Source organism: Lontra canadensis, unplaced genomic scaffold (genome assembly GCF_010015895.1).
Source record: "Lontra canadensis isolate GAN:19392208 unplaced genomic scaffold, GSC_riverotter_1.0 scaffold106, whole genome shotgun sequence".
In the NCBI taxonomy this organism is placed as follows: Eukaryota; Metazoa; Chordata; class Mammalia; order Carnivora; family Mustelidae; genus Lontra; species Lontra canadensis.
This window is the reverse complement of record NW_022631100.1, coordinates 3,903,980-3,928,453: the sequence shown is the minus strand read 5'-3', so window position 1 is coordinate 3,928,453 and position 24,474 is coordinate 3,903,980. Positions and strand designations below refer to the sequence as shown.

General features: G+C 39.0%; 1 protein-coding gene across 3 annotated transcripts in view; it reads right to left on the bottom strand.

Moving 5' to 3' along the window:
- Positions 1-24,474, bottom strand: part of RABGAP1L (RAB GTPase activating protein 1 like) — a 736,622-nt gene that overhangs the window by 197,991 nt on the left and 514,157 nt on the right. For all 3 annotated transcript variants that reach the window (XM_032838758.1, XM_032838756.1, XM_032838757.1), the window contains exon 18: positions 14,388-14,429. In XM_032838758.1, the coding sequence (XP_032694649.1) occupies positions 14,388-14,429 (42 nt within the window). The remainder of the gene's footprint in view (positions 1-14,387; positions 14,430-24,474) is intronic.

Sequence of the window (24,474 nt, the reverse complement as noted above, 5' to 3'; positions counted from 1 at the left end):
CTAAACAATGAAGCTGTACTCCTACTATATTTGTTAGGGGTACCATGACAAAGAATCATAGAATGAGTGACTTAAATAGCAGAAATTAATTTTTTCTCACAATTCTGGAGGCTAGAAGTCCGATGTGTCAGCACTATTGGTTTCTTCTGAGGCCTCTCTCCTTGACCTACAGATGGCTGTCTTCTCCCTGTGTGTTTGCATGATCATTCCTGTGTCCTCGTCTCCTCTTCCTATGAGGATACCAGTCCTACTGGATGAGGGCCCATCCTAATGATGGCATTCTAACCTCAATACCTCTTTAAAGACCCTATCTCCAAATACAGCAAGTTGGAGGCATTGGGGGTTAAGATTTTGACAAAAGAATTTTGGATGGGGAGAGAGGATGACCATCCAGTCCAACACCCCATCTCACTTCATATACAAAAATAAAATCAAAGTGGACAGCAGACTTGAATGTAAGAGCTAAAACTACAAAAACCTTAGATGAAGAAATGTCAGGAAGTTGGGAAGATGGCAGAACAGGAGGACCCTGAGCTCACGGCATCCCACATTTTCAACTAGATCTCACTCACATCCAAGTCAATAAACTGGACAGTGATCCAGACTAGCAACTAAATATAGAGAAAAATCTGCATCTGAAAGGTTATGCAGGTCAGAAAGGTGGAAGGAGGCTGCTTGCAAGAGGGAGGGAGCTGTGCTTGCCAAGGGAGTAGAGAAACAAATAGTCTGTCATACTAGGGAGCTCACCCTGGGAGGACTAATCTCCATAATGTTTGGCTTTAGAAACCAGAGGGGCTGAATTCTGAGTTTTTAAAACCTGTGGGACTTGGAGCTTTAAAAGTCTGCTGATTCAGCAGGGGTGAGCCAGGAGGGTGAGTGACAGCTGGGTTGCCACCCTTAAAGAAACAGCAGCCTGTACAGAAAGGCACCCTAAAAGTGGCAGTTTATACGATGTTGGGGGCAAACGAGAGACAGATCTGTTTATATGGACCTCAGGGCATGTTGGGGGACTTCTCTGAAAACAAGGGAGCTGGCAGATGCCACTTTCCCCTGCTCCCCAGCATAAACACAGAGCCACCTGTGGGAATTAGAGCTTAACAGATACCAAACCCCCCAGGATTGAGCCATGCCCACAAGTCCTCCTGAGGATCACTCACTCCAAGCCGCTAGCCTCAGCCCTAGGCTCAGGGAAAATTTTGTTAAAGCCACGTATATGCCCTGTTCAGTTGCTGGGCACACAGCCACTGTGGCGCCCAGACTTATATCCCCAGCCACTGTTGTGTGAGACACCTAGCTGAGTAACCCCAGCTGTTGTCTTGCACTGCACCCAGCAGTACAATCCTAGCCACCTTTGTGCACTGAACCAGCTATGCCCAGCCATCACTGTGCATCATGCCCAGCCTTGTGCCCTTGCTGCACTCCCCACCCCCCAACCTCCCAGCGTGCAGCCCCCAATGGCTGCAACACTTCCAGGAATCCAGCATAGAACTACTGGCCCAGTGTAAATTTTGCTAACCCTGCTGGCCTGCTCCCAAGTTCCCCAGAGGGCACACCCCCTCAGAACTGGCCTGCCTGGGTCCCAGTAACACTACAGAGAGTAAGCACAGCTCACAACAGGAGGTTGTCTGCACTGAAAGGAAAAGTGACTCAGATACAACAGCAGGGTGTAAGCAACAGACACAGGATACTCCTCTGAAATGACAGAGGACACTGCACGGCAGGCACCCCAGGAACTCATCTTCATAAAGTTACTACTTTCAAGAGCACAAGACAGAGTGACTACTTAACACACAGAAACAGACACAGAACACACAAAAGGAAGAGAGAGAAATTTATCCCATATGAAAGAACAAGACAAGACCACAATAAGAAATCTAAGAGAAACAGATGTAAGTAACATGCCTGATAGAGAATTTAAAACAATGATCATAGGGATACTCACTGGGATTGAGAAAAGAGTGAAAGACATGAGTGAGACCCTTAACACAGAGATAAGGAATAACATAGCAGAGATAAAAGGCACAATAAGCTAAGTGAGAAACATGCCTAATGGAATAAATAGCAGGCTGGAAGAAGCAGATGAATGAATCAATGACCTAGAAGACAGAGTAATGGAAAGTAATCAAGCTGAACAAAAGAGAGAGAAAAGAATTGGGCAAAATGAGAATAGACTTAGGGAACTCAGTGACAACATCAAACATAATAAAATTCATATTATAGGAGTCCCAAAAGAAGAAGAAAGGAAAAGTGGGCAGGAAATTTATTTGAAGAAATAATAGCTGAAAACTTCCCTAATCTAGGAAGGAAACAGACATCCAGATCCAGGACGCACAGAGAAACCTCAACAAAATCTACAAAAGCAGACCCACACCAAACATATTGTAATTAAATTTGTGATATTTAATGATAAAGAAAAACATTTAAAAGCAGCAAGACAAAAGAAGTCATTAACTTACAAGGGAAAACCCATAAAGCTAGCTGTAGGCTTTTCAACAGGAACTTTGCAAGCCAGAAGGGAATGGCATAATATATGCAAAGTGCTGAATGGGAAAAATCTCCAGGCAAGAATATGCTATCCAGTAAGGCTAACATTCACAACAGAAGGAGACGGGTGCCTGGGTGGCTCAGTGGGTTAAAGCCTCTGCCTTCAGCTCAGGTCATGATCCCAGGGTCCTGGGATTGAGCCCCGCATGGGCTCTCTGCTCAGCGGGGAGCCTGCTTCTCCCTCTCTCTCTGCCTGCCTCTCTGCCTACTTGTGATCACTGTCTGTCAAATAAATAAATAAAACATTAACAACAACAACAACAACAACAAAAGAAAACAAAACAGAAGGAGAAATAAAGAGTTTCTAGACAAAAACTGAAGGGGTTCATGACCACTAAACCAGCTCCACAAGAAATATTAAAAGGGTTTCTCTGAGTGGAAAGGAGAGACCAAAAGTGATAGTACAAAGGCAGGAAACACAAAAGTAGTAAAAATGAATATTTCTGTAAAAAAAAAAGTCAGTCAACAAACTCACAAAAAAAGGATGTCAAAAGAAAGCCAGAGTAGCAACACTTACATCAGAGAAACGAGATTTTAGGGCGCCTGGGTGGCTCAGAGGGTTAAGCCTCTGCCTTCGGCTCAGGTCATGATCTCAGGGTCTTGGGATCAAGCCCCGCATCAGGCTCTCTGCTCAGCAGGGAGCCTGCTTCCTCCTCTCTCTCTGCCTGTCTCTCTGCCTACTTGTGATCTCTGTCTGTCAAATAAATAAATAAAATCTTAAAAAAAAAAAAGAAACCAGATTTTAAAACAAAGACTATAACAAGAGACAAAGAAGGACACTATATAATGATAAAGGTAACAATCCAACAAGAAGATAGAACAATTGTAATTATTTATGTACCCAACACAAGAGCACCAATATATATAAAACAGTTTATAACAAATATAAAGGAACTATTGGATAATAATACAATAATAGGAGAGGCCTTAAACACCCCCATTTACAACAATGGACACATCTAAATAGAAAATAAACAAGGAAACAATGACTTGGACCAGATGGATTTAACACATATTCAGAACATTCCATACTGAAAGAGCAGAATACACATTCTTTTCAGTTGCACATGGAACATTCTCCAGAATAAGTCACATATTAGGTCACAAAACAGGCCTCAACAAATGCAAAAAGACTGAAATCATACCATGCACCTTTTTTGAGCACAATGTTATGAAACTAGAAGTCAACCAGAAGAAAAAAACCTGGAAAGACCACAAGTACACAAAGTTTAAAGAACATCCTACTACTAAATGGGTCAACCAGGAAATCAAAGAAATAATTAAAAAATACATGGAAACAAATGAAAATGAAACACAATAGTCCAAAACCTTTGGGATGCAGTAGATGGGTCACAAGAGGGAAATATATAGCCATATAGACCTATCTTAAGAAGCAGGAAAAATCTCAAATAAAAAATCTAACCTTACACCTAAAGGAGCTCGAGAAAGAAAAAAATAAAAGTTAACAAAATCAATTAAACCTCTAGCCAGACTTTTCAAACAGAAACCACAAAGGACCCAAATAAATAAAATCACAAATGAGAGAGGAGAAATAACAACCAATACCACAGAAATAGAAACAATTATAAGAGAATATTATGAAAAATAATATGCCAACAAAATGGGAAACCTAGAAGAAATGGATCAGTTCCTAGAATCATACAATCTACAAACACTGAAACAGGAAGAAACAGAAAATTTGAACATGCTGATAACCAGCAAAGAAACTGAGTCAGTAATCAGAAAACTTCCATTAAGCAAAAGTCTAGGACCAAGTGGCTTTACAGACAAATTTTATCAAACATTTAATGAAGAATTAATACCTATTCTTCTTATTCCAAAAAACAGAAAAGGAAAACTTTCAAATTTATTCTATGAGGCTAGCATTAGCCTGATACCAAAACCAGATAAACACACCAGAGAAGAGAACTATAGGCCAATATCTCTGATGAACATATATAAAAATTTTCAACAAAATACTAGCAAACTGAAATCAACAATACATTAAAAAAAATCATTCACCGCCATCACGTGGGATTTATTCCTGGCTTTTGAAGAGGGGCTAAATATTCACAAATCAATTAACGTGATACTATGACACTAATAACAGAAAAGAGAACTATATGATAATTTCAATAGATGCAGAAAAAGCATTTGACAAAGTACAACATCCATTAATGATAAAAACCCTCAAGAAAGTAGGTTTAGAGGAAATCTCAACAGAATAAAGGCCATCTGTGAAAAAAAACACCACTAAGGTTTGTTTGTTTGTTTGTTTGTTTGTTTGTTTTGTTTTGTTTTGTTTTTTGCAGTACTCACTTTATTGTAGTGTTCTGGAACCAAACACACAGTATCTCTGAAGTATGTCTGGGAATAGTATTAGTTTTATCTTTTTAGAGAACTCTTATTGATATATCAAGTATTTCAGAATAATGAAGAAGCCCTAATATTCAGAAAGCCACTTGTAACAAAGCCTCCATGCTAGTAAAAGTGTCTATCAGCCACAAATTAACAAAACTACCTGATATCTGAAGCCACTGATTTCAGCATACCACCTACATTCCCCACAGTCCCCTGCTCTTAACTAATCTCTCCTAAGAGGGAGGCTGTGCTCCTTGGCCACCTGGAACCAGAGCTCCAAGTAGCTATGAGGACTCTTGTCTATGATGGACAGTGGCTCCCTTGGCAGTCAGTTAAAGTAGATGTCCAGGTGATAGAGCCCTTTGTGATGAGGCACAGAGCATCTGAGGACATGATAATGAAGATGTGTTTTAGTGTGTGCTCATAACCGAAGAGAAATACAGAGTTACGTATCAGGTTCCATTCTTATGGACACCCCCATAAGAATGAGAGGTAGCAGCTAGTGTTGGAAGCAACTGCCCAGGGGCAACAGCCAACCTAGACTTCCCTAGGTAACCTCAGAATGGAGTCAATCAATAATTTGTAGCACAACCTATGATCTAATAATGACATGCCTCTTGAAATAGCTATCATAGAGAAATTCTTTCACATGTGCACCAGGCACATGTACACAAAATAACATATTCTTAATGGGAAAAAGTGAGGGCTTTTCCCCTTATGGTCAGGAACAAGACAAGCATGTCCACTCTCACCACTTTTATTCAGTGTGGTACTGGAAGTTCCAGCCACAGCAATCAGACAACAAAAAGAAATAAAAAGCATTCAAATCAGCAAGGAAGAAGAAAAACTTTCATTATTTGCAGATGACACGATACTATATATAGGAAACACAAAAAGACTCCACCAAAATAATGCTAGAACTAATGAGTTCAGTAAAGTCACAGGATACAAAAATCAACGTACAGAGATCTGTTGTCTTTCTACACACCAATAATGAAGTCACAGAAAGAGAAATTAAGCAATAAATCCCATTTACAATCATGCCAAAAACCATAAGATACCTAGGAATAAACCTAACCAAAGAAGTGAGAGACCTTTATTCCAAAAACTATAAAACACCAATGAAAGAAATTTAAGATGACACAAAGAAATGGAAAGATGGTCCATGCTCATGGACTGGAAGAAAAAATATTGTTAAAATGTCTACACTACTCAAAGCAATCTACATATTTAATGCAATCCCTATCAAAACACCAATAGCATTTTTCACAGAGTTAGCACAAACAATGCTAAAATTTGTATGGAACCACAAAAGACCCTGAATAGCCAAAGCAATCCTGAAAAAGAAAAGCAAACCTAGAGACATCATAATTCCTGACTTCAAGCATTATTGCAAAGCTGTAGTAACCAAAATAGTACGGTACTAGCACAAAAACAGACACATAGATCAGAGGAACAGAATAGAAACCCAGAAATGAAGTTATAATTACATGGTCAATTAAACTTAGATAAAACAGGAAAGGATATCCAATAGAAAAAAGAACATCTATTTAACAAAAGGCAGTGGGAAAGCTGGACTACTTTCTTATACCATACACAAAAATAAATTCAAAATGGATGAAACACCTATATGTGAGACATGAAACCATAAAAATCCTGGAAGAGAACAAAGGCAGTAACTTCTTTGACACTGGCCATAGCAACTTTCTTCTAGATAGGTCCCCTGAGACAAGGGACACAAAAGCAAAAATAGACTATTGGGACTACATCAAAATAAAAAGCTTCTGCACAGTGAAGGAAACAATAAACAAAAGTAAAAGGCAACCTACGGAGTGGGAGAAGATGTTTGCAAATGACCCATCTGATAAAGGGATAGAGGATTAGCATCCAAAATATATAACAAACTTATAAAACTCAACACCCAAAAAACATATAATCCAATTAAAAAATTAACAGAAGATAAGAACAGACATTTCTCCAAAGACGACAAAACGATGGCCAATACACACATGAAAAGATGCTCATCATCACTTACCATCAGGGAAATGCAAATCAAAACTACAATGTGATGTCACCTCACACCTGTCAGAATGGCTAAAATCAACCACACAAGAAATCACAGGTGTTCATGAGGATGTGGAAAAAGGGGAACCCTCTTGCACGGTTGGTGGGAATGCAAACTGATGCAGCCACTGTGGAAAACAGTATGGAGGTTCCTCAAAAAGTTAAAAATAGAACCATCCTAGGATCCAGCAACTGAACTACTAGGTATTTACCAAAGGATACAAAAATACTAATTCAAAGGAATACACACACACACACACACACACACACACACACACAGGTATTTACAGCAGCATTATATACAACAGACAAGTTATGGAGCAGTCCAAGTGTTCATTGACTGATAAATGGATAAAGAAGATGTAGTACACACACGTACACACACACACACACAGGACTATTTCTCAGCCATCAAAAAAAGAATGAAATCTTGCCATTTGCAACAACATGTATCAAGTCAGAAATTATTATGCTAAGTGAAATAAGTCAGTTGGAGAAAGACAAACACCATATAATTTCACTTATATGTGGAATTTTAGGAAGAAAAGAAATGGGTAAAGGAAAAAAGTGAGAGAGGCAAAGCAAGAAACAGACTCTTTCCTATAGAGAGCAAGCTGATGGTTACCAGAGGGGATGTGGGTGGGGGGATGGATGAAATAGGTGATGGGGATTAAGGAGACACTGATGGTGAGCACCAGCTGTTGTATGGAAATGCTGAATACTGTATTGAAACTAATATTACACTGCATGTTAACTAAGTGGAATTTAAATAAACACTTTTTTTAAAAAAGAAAAACTACGGTATACACACACACACACACACACACACACACACACACACACCCAATGGAATATTATTCAGCCATAAAAAAGAATGAAATCTTGCCATTTGCAACATGGATGGACCTCGAGAGTATAATGCTTAGTGGAATAAGTCAGAGAAAGACAAACATCATATGATTTCACTCATGTCTAATTTAAGAAACAAAGGAAAAACATAAGACAGAGACAAACCAAGATACAGACTCCCAGTTAACCCTAGCTACCCTATTTAACACTGCAATAACCCACCCAGAGGTCTCTTTACTCTGCTGTATTTTTCCTTTTTCCCACGCACTATTACTTCTCATCTACTATATTTATATATCTGTTATGTTTCTTCTTTATTAACTGTATACTGTTAGAATATAGGCTGATGGAGGCAAGTATTTTTGTTATTCTAGCTCATTGATCTAGTCAAGTACACAGAATATCATCTATCGCTGAATAGACATTTGGTCAATATTTGTTCAATAGTGAATAATAAAATCTGTTTTAAAAAGAATACTCTGGGCGGGGGGGAGGGGGCAGGGTGCCTGGGTAGCACAGTTCATTAAGCATCCAATTCTTGGTTTCGGTTCAGGTCGTAATCTCAGGGTCACGAGAATCAAGCCAGTACTGGGCTCCACGCTCAGCATGGAGTCTGTTTAAAGATTCTCTCTTCCTCTCCCTTTGTCTCTCCCCCTCTCTCAAATAAATAAATAAATCTTAAACAACAACAACAACACACAGGGCACTCTGGTGACAATGTGGGACTGGCTAGGACAGTGGTCATGAGCAGCTGGAGAAAGAGCAGACATCCCTTTCTCGCAGCTCCACTGCTAACACCCAAATCTAAGCCACCATCTTCTCTTACCCATCACACTCCAGCCAAACACTTTCTTAAGTCAATAAAAATCCTCTTTAAGGCTTTCATATTTGCTTTTTCTGCCTAGAAGTCTCATTCCTCAGATTTTGGCATGCTAGCTACTTCTTTGCATTCAATTTTCAGCTCGAATACCATCCCTCAGATCACCTTCATTGACAGTTGAAAGAAGGGAGCTCCCGTCACTCTGCATCAACATCATTCTCCTTCAGAAACCTCAGCATATGCTAACACAATTATGTTTTTTTAAGTACTATCTGTCCTTCATCGGAATGCAAGCTCCGAGAATGCAGGATCCTTCCTTAGCAATACTTTATCTCCAGGGCCTAGAAAAGTACCTAGCACTTGGTAGGTGTTCAATACTATACTACTGAAAGAGGTCACTGCAACAGTCCAGGTCAGAAGGTGTGGCAGCCTAACCACCAAACTGGGAAGATTCTAGAAATTCTTATGAAGTAGAATCAACAGTAGTTGATTGCCAGTAAATTGCCAGTAGATGTTGGGGATTAAGAAAAGAAAAGCATTAAGGATAACTTGTGGGTTTCTCCTTTGAGCAGCTGGGTAGTGCCTTCATTGAGGTGAAGGTTACTGGAGGAGGCAAAGGGCTGGGAGGGTGTTATCAGTGCAGTTTTGGCTTTTGGATCTGATGTGCCTCTGAAGCGTCCAAGCAGACATGTAAGTCCATGGCCAAATGGCTAAATATAAAGATGAGAATGAACATTTATAGAAGAAAGCAGGGGAATGAACAAGATCAGCAAGGAAGAAGCATCAAATGAGTTCCTAGAGGCTAGAGCTCTGAGAAACTCCAAGTTAATGACTAGGGGAAAAAAACAAAGCAAGCAAAAGTAAAATGAGAAGATGAGAGGGAGATAAAAAATAAGACAGAGGGGCGCCTGGGTGGCTCAGTAGGTTAAGCCTCTGCCTTCGGCTCGGGTCGTGATCTCAGGGTCCTGGGACCGAGTCCCGCATCTGGCTCTCTGCTCAGCGGGGAGCCTGCTTCCTCCTCTCTCTCTGTCTGCCTCTCTGCCTACTTGTGATCTCTGTCTGTCAAATAAATAAATAAAATCTAAAAAAAAAAAAAAAAAAAGACAGAAGCCATGGGAGAATGTTTCAGAAAAGGGGAAGTGTTATGTCTTTATGCTCTTTGAATAACTGCTGAGAAATCAAGAAAGATAAAAATGGAAACATGTCCCCTGATTTTGTTAGTGACTCCATGGAGAAAGCTTCAATATGGGGTGCCTGGGTGGCTCAGCTGGTTAAGTGTCTAACTCTTGATTTTGGCTCAGGTCATGATCTCAGGGTCATGAGACTGAGCCTCATGCTGGCTGTGCACTGGGCATGGAGCCTGATTAAGATTTTCTCTCTCTTCCTCTGTTCTTCCCTGCCCCCTCAAAAAATAAAACAAAACACAAAAAACCAACCAACCAACCAACCAACCAACCAACCAAAAAAACACACAAGAAACCAACCAACCAAGCAAACAAACAAAAACTTCAATAAAATGGTAAGGGAAAAAACCATAGTGGTGAGGCTGAAAAGCCAAAACCATCAAAGAGATGCTTCAAGAACTTTTATGTAATATAAAAGCTCATCCAAGCTAGGGATCATTCTTCTAAAATTTAGCCATGATCAACTAGTTTCTCTAAACAACAACAACAACAACAACAACAACAAAAAACCTAGATATTCCCAAATGAAAGAACATGGGACTCTTCAGAACTGTCTGAAGTATTTTGTTTACTACAATGACACAAATTCGTATCATAATTTACTTCTTAAGTTGCATGGTTTTACAACTTGCTTTCACTGTCCATAAAAGCACATATTTAGAATTTATGTTTTTTTAAGAGTATGGAGAAAATGCACTCTCATATTGCTAGTAGAAAGCAACTTTGCAATGTCTATCAAAAATTCAAATGTGACTGCAGTCTGACCCAGCAATGACATCCTCAAAGTTTATCCAAAAGACATCATTAAATAAGTATGCAAAGATGGAAATTTCAGGATGTTTGTTTAATAGGAAAAGTATGGAAACAAATGTCCATAAAAATTAAATATAAAATTGGCTAAGTAAAATTATGGTACACACAATAAAATACTAACCAGTGATTAAAAAAGCTAAGGCAGCTCTATGTGTCATAACCATTCCTGGGTGCATTCATTTTCACACTTACAAATTTCCAGGCACCAATCATATATTAACTCATTAAACCCTAACAATCCTATGAGACAGATGTTACTAATATCCCCATTTTAAAGATAGGGAAATGGTAATTTATCTAAGATTGCAGCTAAACTGTGAGAGATGGGATTTGAACTCAAGTGGTCTGGCTCCAGCATCCATGCTTTTAATCACGACATGTCTGTAGCGACACAGAAGATAGTCATGACATATTATTAAATGAAAAAGAGTCTTGTTCATCAGCATTTTTTGAAAGAAAATAATATGTTCATCTTCATATACCATTCCTGTATATCTCCTATCTCCCACCTTCTTAATTACAATCCTCAAGCCCATATTAAAAATATATATGTACACAGAAATGTACAGAGCTAATGAATGCTTATATATTCATATAGACCAATGCACAGGAGGAAGATTTTATAATGAATTTTTATTACAGTTACCTCTAGGGATGGAATTATGAGTGGGTTTTCTTTATCTCTGTAATAAGACACAAAATGAGCTGGGAGGAGGTGAAGAGAAAAACATTCCATCATTTACTTTTTTTTTTTTTTTTTTAGGTAATCTCTATACCCAATGTGGGGCTTGAAATCACAACCCCAAGATCAAGAGTTACATCCTCCACCAACTGGGCCAGCCAGGCAACCCCTGTCATACTTTTTTTTTTAAGATTTTATTTATTTACTTGAGAGAGTGATGGAGACAGCTCAAGCAGGAGGAGGGGCAGAAGGAGAGAGGCACACAGATTCACCACTGAGTGGGAAGCCCGAAGAGGGGCTTGATTCTAGGACCCTGAGATCATGACCTGGAGCTAAAGACAGACACCTGACTAAGCCACCCAGGTGCCCCCACCCCTGTCACTAACTTTTGACAATTGTTTGAATGCAAAGAACCTATTCTGATCAAAACTTCTCTGGCAACACGAAGTGGCTAAGAATAATTGAGTGATCATCTCTAATCTATTATAATATACTACACATAGTGACTATAGACTATTTCATATAGCAAATGAATTAGATTGGGAGAAATGAATGGACACTGCCAATATCCTAGATGATCTGATGATACCCCCTACTATAATGAACCATTTCTTTAGCTCAATGGCTTTCTAGCTCCTTGGCAGACTATTTCTAACCCAAAAGAAAGCGGCTCCCATTCAGAAAGCAGGTGTCTTTAAATCATACTGAGCAACAGAGACCTTCACTTATATTTATGCTGTTTAAAGACATAATAAATCCAGCTTTGTCATTACTAAGACAAAAGACTTTAGGCAACCTGAGGCTTTGGTTCCTTCAGTTATAAACTGCAGGAGAGAATGAAGTAGTTTTCTCTGGTTAACACATCCACAGTTCTCTTACAAGTAACATCTGGACATTTAATGTATGCTAATGGATTACTTATGCTGCGTTCATAAGCTCTTTGAACTACCCCTAAGTTTGTTATTTTTATGTAAAACAAATATACATTATTCTATGTGGCTTGTTAGATTAGAAGCTAAATGCTAATCACTTTCACATATTTTGGGATATTCTTTTTCCCGGTGGAGGCAATCAGATCAATTTGGTACACTTCAATTCAGCCTATATATAGTGTCTCTAGTGGGGTCAGCTCCAGGATTCAGACAAGGAAGAGATATAAATCTCCCAATAGTAGTAGACAAAGCTCTCCTTTTAATCTTCTCTAGGCAAATTCTGCAAGATACTAGATGAACACCCATGGATTTCCAAAGAGGATTCAGAAGCCTTTCTGCCCAGTGGCCAGAGAATGTCCTCTGCACAGGCCATATCTGGGTTAACATGAGTAAAAATGCAATCACACCAAAAAAAATCTGTCAATCAGGAAGCTAATTTCTCAGATGGATACAGTATTACGCTGACTATAATTCCAATATCCAGACAGGAAATCTGGGGTTAACCCAAAAGACAGACTAAGTGTGTGCTGAGAGCACCAGTAAAGAAGGGTCACCAAAAAAATAAGGAAGTTGCATTTTGGGAAGGATAAAATCTGAGGCTTAGAAACAAATTAGACATGATAGGAAAAATCATCACTTTGTTGGACTTCCTTCTTACACTTACTTTATGACAAAGTATTGTTTTTAGCCTGAATTACATAATACTGTCACTGCTTAGGCATTCTAAAAGTCTCAATCCAGCCCTATACCGAAAAGCATCTTAGAAAGTTTTAATTCGTCCCAACAACAACAACAACAACAAATTAGAGGTAGAGATCCAGGACTTCACTAAAACATACATGCACATATGTTTTTATTATTTTACTGAAATTTTTAAAAATATCTTCCTAACTTCCAAAATAACTTTGGTATAAGAATTGTTCACATCTAAACTCCCAACGATTTAATGAACAATTAAAAGTACACTTTATGAACTTCACAAAAAACAAATGTTTAACAGAGTAAGAGGTGAGGAGTACACCCCACTTCTTGATGTACATTGGACCCATATACATCATGTCTTGGTTCTGGATCAAGGTATTTAAGTACAGAGGCTCTCCTAAAATACCAAGCAGCCCTCTAAAGACCTCCAGTCATTATCTTTTGGGAAATTTGGAAGAATGATGGGGAATCTAGAAAGTGAGTTACCTTGTGAATACAAGAGTAGTCACAATAATGATAGCTAACATTTATTAGGCAATAATTTTCTAAACACTATGTTAACTATTTTTTATGTATCATCGTACTGAATTCTTAAACAATCCCATAAATTAGTTTCTATTATTACCTCAAAACTCAGAGTATGAACCTTTAGAGTAATTTACCCAAGAAGGTCACAAACCAGAGCTGAAATTAGAAACAAAGCTGTCTGGGTCCAGAGTCTGCAATTTTAACAACTATGTTTTACTGGGAAGAGGTGGGCCTGCATTTTGTTTTAAATAAATAAGGCAATTATCGCCTTAAGTAACAATGTCACCTCTGACTGAAAGACAAAAACTGACTGGATTACTTTCACCAATTTTGCAGCAAATGTCTTGCTGTTACCACACTGTTAAAGCTCCATTGATACGTTGATATAAAATTCAACAAGGTAATTATAATTGAATTCTAAAGTGTCTTGTAAATCTCTAGCTGTTGAAGTGCAAATTGAAATGTAGCAGTTTCTTTTTTAGTCGGTATACTATAAAAGCTTTCTAATAATTCAATTCTATGTTTAGGTACCTCCAGGGATGTTATTGTGGTAAGAAGTATTTTAAGAAAAAGGCTGGCATCGTTCTGACAGAAAACAGCTTTTAACTTTTTTTCTTACATCATCCAACTCGTATGAATGAAAACAACCTTACGTGTTACTGAAAGGAGTGCTGGGATAGCAAAATTAAATAGATTATAAGAAAAGTAAAGAAACAAACTCTAAATAAACAACAAACAACAAAGGATGGGAGGAGAATCAGAGCTCCTCAGGGAAGTCTTTTTTTGGGATTCAAGAATCTAGACCCAGTCAAAGGCTAATTTGAATTTTGCCCAATTTCAAGATCAAAACAGACTTACCAAAAAAACAAAAAAACAAAAAAAAAAAAACAAAAAAAAACCAGACTTACCTTTAGGAGAGCCAAGGCTACATTAAAGATTATATTCAAACCCTGAAACAGAAAAAGAGTCCAAATTAATATTGCTACATCTATCATTATTTTAGTCAGTATTTTCCCATCCATCTTTACTAAAATCCCTACTTGCTTTCATCTTCACATACAATAATAAACCATGAGATTTTTTTTTTTTTTGAAAGGTACTTTCCTTCTCTGAGAGGCTTACTGCAAATTTTTGGTGCTACTTAATGTTCACATAAAATTGTTGTTTCTACAATAAATTACTTTCCCTCAATCCTTCAATAAATTATTCAATAAATTATTTTCCCTTCAATTTCTGGATTATCTTCATGGGTCTACAGTTTGTGAAAGTTAAATTTTTTGATCGAGGTGGCAGTGATGCAGAAGTCTAACATTATTTATCGAAATCCCCAAGCCCCAGTATGTACATCGTGGTTAAATGGCCAGCAATAGACAAAACAAAACGAAATGAAACAGTGTTGCTGATAACTGGGACAGATTGTGTGCGGGGAGTTGTAAGCATCACACTGGATTTCCATTACTGTTCTTATTATTTTAGTGTTTGCTTTCATGTAGTATTTGTACAACTAGAGGTGTAATTAGGGGCTATGTGTTAGACTTTCTTTGACTTTTTTTTCTCTTGGAAAACCAAGTATCTCTTTAGGAATACACAAATTAAACAGCTTGTTAAGAAGATATCCTGGAACTGAATTTTGAGCTCTGAGTTCAGCCCAGGGACACTGAAGAGCTGTTGAGATGTTAAATTCAAAATATAGGAAATCTTAAATGCTCAAGATGACACAATGAAACAAAGTTGCCATGAAATATGCTCTTTCCTTGCCATGATAATCATCATACATGAGAAGAAAGATCTTTCAAGTATGAGTTGACACCACAGTCTCTACATGTGCCCTCTTCATCTCAGTCACAAATACAGTCTGTCTGCCTTTTGGATACGGAGCTTGTGCCAGGTGTATTACGCAGAGAACTTGTAACAAACCATTTTTTCCTGTCTCCAAAATCAGAAGTGAGGATTAAGACTAGGTACTCAGAGTGAATTCTTGTTATGATCTGCTGATCTTTCACAGTCACCTACCTAAAATGTGATTTAATGGAAGAAGGGATGAATGAGAAATACAAAATATTTCATTGGAAGTTTGGGGTTTATTCAGTTAATTCTTTAAGAAACCAAAAGCGGCAGGAAGTATAACAAGGCCAAGAGACAAAACCAAATCAACACAGATCATTACCACACCATGCAATGAGTCTGGACTAGTTTTGATCACAATTTAACAACTAGAAAAAGGAAGACTATTGTAGATCAAAAAACTTGGGTTAATATTAAGGAAAAATTTTTTTTTCTTTTTAAGATTTTAAGTAATCTCTACACCCAATGTGGGGCTTGAGCCTATAACCCTGAGATCAAGAGTGGCAAGTTCCACTGACTGAGCCAGCCCGGTGCCCCCCATATTTGGCTTCCTCATCTACTAGCTGCTGCCCACTGCTGCCCAAACCTTCAGTCTAAGCCTGCAGGCCTGCCCGACATACCCCACCCCACGTCATAGCTGCCTGGCAGTGGTGAATTGTTATAACCCGAACGCTTATCAACCTGCCATTAGGACTAAGTCCACAATATCTCTGGATCTTGTTTTTCTAGTCACTGATCAAAAATGTAAGCCCCTCTAGTCTTCAGTTCGCTAATCCTTACTATGCTCTGGTTCTTTCTCCTAAATCCGTCTGCCACCCCACTTCTCCCTCCCAAATTCCTTCCATGTTCAACCAGCTGTGCTATATTCTCAACCTCTTTGCTTTCAGAGGAATAGTGAAATCTCACTAATTCTCTAACAACATCTATTGTGATTCCCATTTTTCAGAATGTGCCTAAGGTCAAAAATGTGCATTTAGTAGACGGCTAGGATTCCCCAAACCTTTAATGTCTAGTTTAAGGGAATTTTCACCATTCAGTACTGGTATAATATACATAGTAAGTGCTTATTTGAGGACCAAATGATTAAACTATACTTAGCTATCCCAAAGTTTATGACATTTATTCCTTTCCCTGTGGACCCAACTAGACCAGTTTATAGAGTCATCATCAAATCATAGTAAGAAACCATTTTCTTCAATTATCTCAAAGTCAAACAATTATTGAACCTATGGAAAACACCAAGAACTTAGAAATTAAGAAAAAAAGACCTGTGAATAATCAAAATGCTCTAACACCACAAAAATTTATTCAAATTTTAATTTCATATGCAAGTCAAATTACTTTGGTGATATGGTTTTATAGTTTATAAAGATATCAAAAGTAGCAAAGTAAAAGACAAAGTGTCTGGTAGATGGGATTAGAAACAAACAGCCTATAGAGATAGCTGTCAGAACTAAACTATTATATCTGACAGAAATAGAAGATAACACTTTTCTAAAAACTACAAAACATATAGTTGTCTGGGCCCATTTAGTGGAGCCAATAATCCTTCCACAGTTTACATTGGTTCATAAAAACAATCCAGCAGCAATAATGTTCAAAATACCGTGCTTAAGAAGGAAGCACAGCATGTGTTTTTTTTTTTTTTTTTTAAGATTTTATTTATTTATGAGAGAGAGAGAGAGAGCGAGCACAGGCAGACAGAATGGCAGGCAGAGGCAGAGGGAGAAGCAGGCTCCCTGCAGAGCAAGGAGCCCGATGTGGGACTCGATCCCAGGACGCTGGGATCATGACCTGAGCCGAAGGCAGCTGCTTAACCAACTGAGCCACCCAGGCGTCCCGCACAGCATGTGTTTTAAATAAAAAGATGATTTTTAGTTTGGGAAGCTAAAGAGGTACCTTTCAGTTACCAGAAATAATTTATACATGTAACCTCTTTAAACCATTTCAGAGTAATAAGGTATGACCTCATCTGCTTATCGAAGCTCTGGACATTATCCATAAAAATAAAGACAAGACTTCACATAGGAAAGTGTGGTCAGACCACACAAAGAAGATACTTCAGACCACTACGTTGTTGGAAATCAGGAAACACGTGCTATTCTACCAAATTCTTTATTTCACTAGAAATATGTATCCTGGGGGCGCCTTGGTGGCTCCGATGGTTGGGCGTCTGCCTTTGGCTTGGGTCCTGGTCTCCAGGTCCTGGGATTGAGCACGGTGTCGGGCTCTCTGCTCGGTGGAGAATCTGCTTCTCCCTTTGCCTCTGCCACTCCCCTGCCTGTGCTGTCTGTCTGTCTCTCAAATGAATAAATAAAATCTTAAAAAAAAAAAAAAAAGAAAAAGAAAATGTATCCTGATTTCTTAAGAGGAGACTAACGAAGGGAAATTTAGTTGGATATTTTCTTTTAAATAAGGCTTATTCTCATTCAGGAATATGTTTAGAGGTATCACTGGATTATGGAAACCTTCCACAGGCCAACATTCGGTCAGTTTAAAAGCAGCACCACACACAGGCAGATTTTAAGATGACAATGTCAATGCCAGCTTTGGTCCTCAGACTCTTAGCCAACAATGAAGTGAATTATTAGGGAACAACCCTTCACTTTTTCAAGCTACCATGAACTAAATCCTCTATTGTTACTTTATTGTCCATCCACTCTTACAGGATCCAACTGGTGACTAACTGAATTGAAATACTGAAATTTTTTTAAAGATTGATTTATTTGCGAGAGAGAGCAAGTGAGGTGGGGGGGAGGCGGTAGGCACAGAGCAGGAAGGAGAGAGTTTTAAGCAAACCCCCACATGTGTGGAGCTTGAGCAGGGCTCGAGCCCATCACCTGAGCTGAGACCAAGGATCAGACACTTAATCAACTGTGCCAACTGTTTGCATATGTATATATCTATATCTATCTATGTATCTATTTAAAGGTTTTATTTATTTATTTGAGAGAGAGAGCGAGCACGAGAAGGGAGAAGCAGACTCCCCATGGAGCTGGGAGCCTGATGTGGGACTCGACCCCGGAGCTTCGGGATCATGATCTGAGCCAAAGGCAGTTGCTTACCAAACTGAGCCACCCAGGCGCCCTGATGAAATATATTTTAAAAAGAAAAAGATGTCATCCATCTCAAGATGCCTCCCCTTTTCAGGAATATGTAATCAGCAGCAATTTGTTGGGTACTGAGGGGTAAACAAGCGTTCCTAATAGGACTCAAAGAGTAAAACATTTGGAGAACTATTAAGGATCAAAATAACAAGTAAATATATTGTTACGGCTCCTTATTATTTATGGTACAAGGTCAAACTCCAAGTGCAAGATAATAAATAAGAGCCAACGTCCACTGAAAATTTTCTATGTGCCAAGAGCTGAATTAATCACAGTGAAAACAGGCCCTTATTTAATCCCACGACCCTAAATTCTATTTTAATTTCCATCCACACTAAGACGTAGTCAAAGTAAATTTCCCAAGGTCACAGAGCTACGAAGTGGATTTTAAACAAAGCAGTGCAGTTCTAGAAGTCGTTCTCTTAACTGCCAAGTTAGAGAAGATAGCCCAGTGAAGAAGTGAATGAATGAATAAATCCCTTAGTTGGGGTTATTTAATGGGCCCTCTAATTCCTAAAGGATTAAAGTGATTCCTTCCATTTAAAGTAAATTTTGAGTGCAGAGGGTAAGGAAGATTAACAAATATGTGACTTCTACCAAAACCAAATCTTATTATTTGCCCCGTATCCAAAACACTTTCCAGACGCAGCTGACTGCTTGCAGGATGTGAGGCCATAAAGACTCAGTGGGCCCTGGCAAAAAGGGTCACCACCTTCCTCCAGTGACAACACACAGAGATCGGTCTTGTGTGCATGAAGAAGTGGCTCCTTAACTGATTGGGAAGCTGCCGTTTCAAAATTCAATCACAGCCTGGCAAAATCTTCACTTTGAAGAACACCTACAAGTAATTGCCCCAAATTAAATAATCTCTCCAAAGTGCAGATCGTTGTGTTCCTGGGTCGGCCAACAATGGAGCACCCACAATGCTGCATGAAGAAAGGCTGAGAGCAGAGCACTCACTGAAACAAAGACACGGAACATTTGGCTCTGATGAGCAGGCAATTGTGGGCTCAGAGGGGGCTGACAGATTGTGTGAGAAGCTGTCAGAAACTTCGCTGACAGCGCCAAGGGCGAGTGCTGAAACGGAGTGCCAAACAGTGCCAAGTGCGCGTCAGCGCCTGGGTCCTTCGGGATCAAAACAAAAGGGAAATAAATAGTATGTGGAAATGGAAATCCTAACAACAAGGCAGCGAGAAATGATCAAACCAAAAGTGGCTAAGGTAAATGCAGCAGGCCCACCAGACAAGCAATGGCTAAAGCCAGAGGAAATGTGTGCTGCGCCTTCTGAACCAAACAACATGGCGCCTACCATCCCAGGAAGGAGCAAGGACTAAATGAAATAGCATATAAAAACCCTATCAAAGGAACTGAGCACTTGCTAAGTACACAGTAAATGCTAGCATATATTATTAGGTTTGCATATTTATTGCTTATCATATCTGCTTATCACAGTCTTTTTTTTTTAAGATTTTATTTATTTATTTGACACAGAGAAAGAGAGAGATCACAAGTAGGCAGAGAGGCAGGCAGAGACAGAGGAGGAAGCCGGCTCCCTGCTGAGCAGAGAGCCCGATGCAGGGCTCCATCCCAGGACCCTGAGACCATCACCTGAGCCAAAGGCAGAGGCTTTAACCCACTAAGCCACCCAGGCGCCCCTCACAGTATTTTTTTTTTTTTTTTTTTTTTTTTTTTGGAGAGAGAAAGACAGAGGAGGGGCAGAGGGAGAGGGAGAGAGGGAATCTCAAGCAGGCTCTATGCCCAGTGCAGAGGCTGAGGCAGGGCTTGATCTCGCAACCCTGAGATCGTGACCTGAGCCAAAATCAAAAGTCCGACACTTGGGGAACCTGGGCCGACCAGTGGGTTGAGTGGCTGGCTCTTGATTTCAGCTCAGGTCATGGTCCCGGGGTCCTGGCATATGCTTATCGATTCTCTCTCTTCCTCTCCCTCTGCCCCTCTTCCCACTCATGCTCTCCCTTGCTCTCAAATAAATAATTAAATGAATAAGAACAAATAAGTAAAATAAAGTTTAAAAAAATGGGGGAAAAAAAGAGTCAGATGCTTAACTGAGGCACCCATGTGCCCCTTTATATATATTTTTCACTTAATTCTCTCAATAATTCCATGGCGTAGGTGTCACTGCCACCATTTTAGAGATGAGGAAACTGAGGTCCAGAGATATTCCTCTCTTAGTAAATTGTAAACCCAGGTCTAGAACTTACGTCTGTCAGGGGAAAAAAAAAACCCAAAACAATAAACAACAGCAACTCCATAGCTTTTTCACTAATTCTATCTCTACTACAACAAGACTTTGGTTGGCCGTCTGTGATGAATGGCGCATGATCATCATTCTTTGAGATTTGTCCCATTGAGAGGTAGGGTCTTTGTCCTCACTTCCTGGATCAGGGCAGACTATGCTACTGCTTTGATCAATAGAATATGGTAGAAGTGAAGCCATGCCCATATTCTGGGCCCAAACCTTAAGAGTACAAGCTTCCATGCCCCACCTCCTGGGGTGCTCCCTCTGGAAGGCCAGCCTCCATGTAAGTACAGTTGTACTTAGACCCCATGCTGTAAGAAGCCAAACAGAAAGGAAATGCCCCACAGGACAAGATGCCATCCATAAGAAACAGGCCTGGGATCACCCAGGGGCCAGATATGTGAATGAAGAAGTCATCTTGGAAGTGAATCTCCATCCTTAGGTGCCCCAGTTGCTACCATGTGGATCAGAGATAAACCACACAGCTGAATCCTTCTGAAATTCCCGACTTAGGAAATTGTGAATAAAATTAATGGCTTTTGAAATTAATTTGAAAATTACTTTTCAAAACCTTTTGTTTTGAAATAATTTCAGATTTAGAAAAAATATCTGCCAAAGCAGTGCCAAGAAATTCTGCATACCTTTAACTTGGCTTCGTCAAATGTTAACAACCTACATAACCACAGCACAAGTATTAAAACCAAGAAAATAGTACTCAGATGTGGTCAAATGTCCCACTAATGTCCTTTTCTGGTCCAGGATTCAATCCTGGATCATATATTACATTACGTTGTCTTATCTCCTGAGTCTTCTTTTATCTACAATAGATAGCCGATGACAGTCTTTGTCTTTGATGAACTAGATACTTTGGAGGAGTACAGGACAGTTATTTTGTAGAATGTCCCTCAATTTGATTTGTCTGATGTTTCTCTATGATTAAATTTAGACTATGTATTCTTGGCACAAATAACACATAAACAATGTTGCATCAGGGCATCGTAACAGAAGGCTATATAATACATCTAACTCCCAAATCAGTTTTCCTTCTGTTTTGTTTTGTTTTTTAAAGATTTTATTTATTCACTTGACAGACAGAGATCACAAGTAGGCAGAGAGGCAGGCAGGGTGGGGGGAGGGAGCAGGCTCCCTGCTGAGCAGAAAGCCTGATGCGGGGGCTCAGTCCTAGGACCCTGAGATCATGACCTGAGCCAAAGGCAGAGGCTTAACCACCGAACTACCCAGGAGCCCCAAAACCACTGTTTTAAAGCCACTCAGGTTCATTACACCTGGTACCATCAGGTAATCAGAACAGAACCCCTTTGGGCTCTTCTTTGGGCAAAATAAATTTCTTACTTCTGTGGTCTGAAAAATAATGCAATTTTCTATGGGAAGAAGATACCGACAGATAATTACTATGCAAATATAAAGAAATACTGGCTGCTCTAAAACATTGAGTTCTAGTTGCAAGAATAGTGTAACACGTTAGCCAAAAGTTATCTTACTTTATTCTCATTCTCATATTGTAAGCTCCTCAAAAATTCCATCTCTTAGGCTGACTAAATAATGGAGTTTGATGGAGTACCCAGCAAAATGATGTATTTTAGGTTCGGGTTTTTGTTTCGGGATGCCCACTAGAGGTCAGGATTGTGGCATTGAAAACCAAGCAGAAGCTTTAAAAAGATTTCAGAGACCTTCACAACAGCCTTGCATATAAATTCAAGTCCTAATATTTTAAAACCCCTACGGCTAAGTCCTCCCTTATGTCTACTACCCATTTACTAATATGTATAAACTATAACAAAACTTGTACGGTTCCAACCTTCCCTTTCCCTAATTTTATTATAGGTTTTCCATTTTTATTATAGACACTTTTGTTAGTTTTTTCATGAGTAGGAGTTCAATAAAGTGAAGGGAAAGACATAATTTATGAATGCATCTATCAAGTTGTAGGTGATTTTGTTTTTTTTTAATTTTTGCTTGACTTACATTTGTTTCTGTAAGTGAAGTACTAAATAAAGGTCTATCAACAAAGTCTGATTCCTTAATTAGGAGTCACCCTGGGAAAAAACTTAGTGGTTCATGAAATCTGAATTAAATAAACCTTTGAGAAACAAAAGAGAAAAAATAAGAGAAATAAGTTAAATTCCAGGTTTTGACAAATATTTTTAAATCGCGTGCTGCCAGGCATTCTGCAAACTACACAGTATATACAATCACTTGTATGTTTACAATGATGGAGAAGTCACTTCTCTACAAAGGGACTACCAAACTAAGATTGGAGATAAAGATATAAATAGATAACACATTACCCTTGGCTAACAAAGGAGAGGTGTGACCTGGAAAGCACTTTATTGTTCCCATGAAGGTGCCTTATTGTTGATGAACACTGGCGATTACCCTCCTACTCTCAATCCCCTAATGTCATGATGAGCCTTGGATTATACTGTCCTCCAGCCACAGTTGTCAGTCAACCGTCCCAAGCTGTGGGGATGTTCTTGATGCCCTTCTTAAAGACAAAGACTTCTACCAATTCCTAACGACCAGCTGATCTCTATCCTTCCCTTCCTCCAATCTCCTGCTAGAGTTTCCATTGACTCAATTTACCCAGAAGCCAGAAGGTATGGGAGTCTTGTTATTAAGAGTTTTATATCTATACTCTTCCTAAATTTTCATTTATTTTTAAAAAAATATTTATTTATTTATTTGAGAGAGAGAGAATGAGCAGGGTTAGAGGGAGAGGGAGAAGCAGGTTCCCTGCCAAGCTGGGAACCTGATGTGGGGTTCCATCCCAGGACCTTGGGATCATGACCTGAGTCATAAGCTATCCAGGTACTGTTATACTCTTTATAAAAAATACTAAAAATGGGGACACCTGGGTGGCTCAGTCAGTTAAGCGGCTGCCTTTGGCTCAGTTCATGATCCCAGGGTCCTGGGATTGAGTCCCACATTGGGCTCCTTGCTCAGAGGGGAGCCTGCTTCTCTCTCTGCCACTCTGCCTGCTTGAGCTCTCTGACAAATAAATAAATATCTTTAAAAAATACTAAAAATAATCTTTAAATGTCCCCAAACAACTTAATCTAAATTCAACAAATATTTATAGAACACCAACTATGTATTCAACATGCATGGAGGTGTTCTGAAAATTTTAAAGAAATATATTGTTAAAAAAAATCAATACAACTGGGGAGGCAAGTCACATGCAAAGGTTAAAGAATAGAGCAGTATTCGGTTACAATGGGTCAAGTTACTTTGCTGGGGCGCCCCATGATTATACACCTGCAGAAAAATGCAACAGGAAATCAAAATGTTTGTGTGTAAAGTCTTCTTTGGAACTTGACCTAATTACAACTGATGAACTAAAACAAGGTGACGACAATTAAGGTTTTCCCTTTGCAATGCTAAAGCCAGGGATTTTGTGCGTAGTGCCCAATTCCCACAAACCCCCCTCTTCTTAGTGATCTCAGAGCTGTGGGGAGATGAAAAGTAGGTTCTTCTCAAGGAACTCCCCTATATTAGACCATGCCCTGAGTCTCTAGACCTTATTACATGTTTTCTCTGCTTGGAACATTCCTTTCTCTTTGCTTAGATATTTCTCTCTTTCTCTAGGTCTGAGTTTAGATGCTAATTCCTCTGAGGTTTTCTTGGCGTTTCATGACTGTGTTAGGTATCCCTTATCTGGGCTCTTTATTATTATTTTTTTTAACTTTTTAAAAGATTGTATTTATTTATTTATTTATTTATTTATTAGATTTTTTTTTTTTAATTTATTTACTTGACAGACAGAGA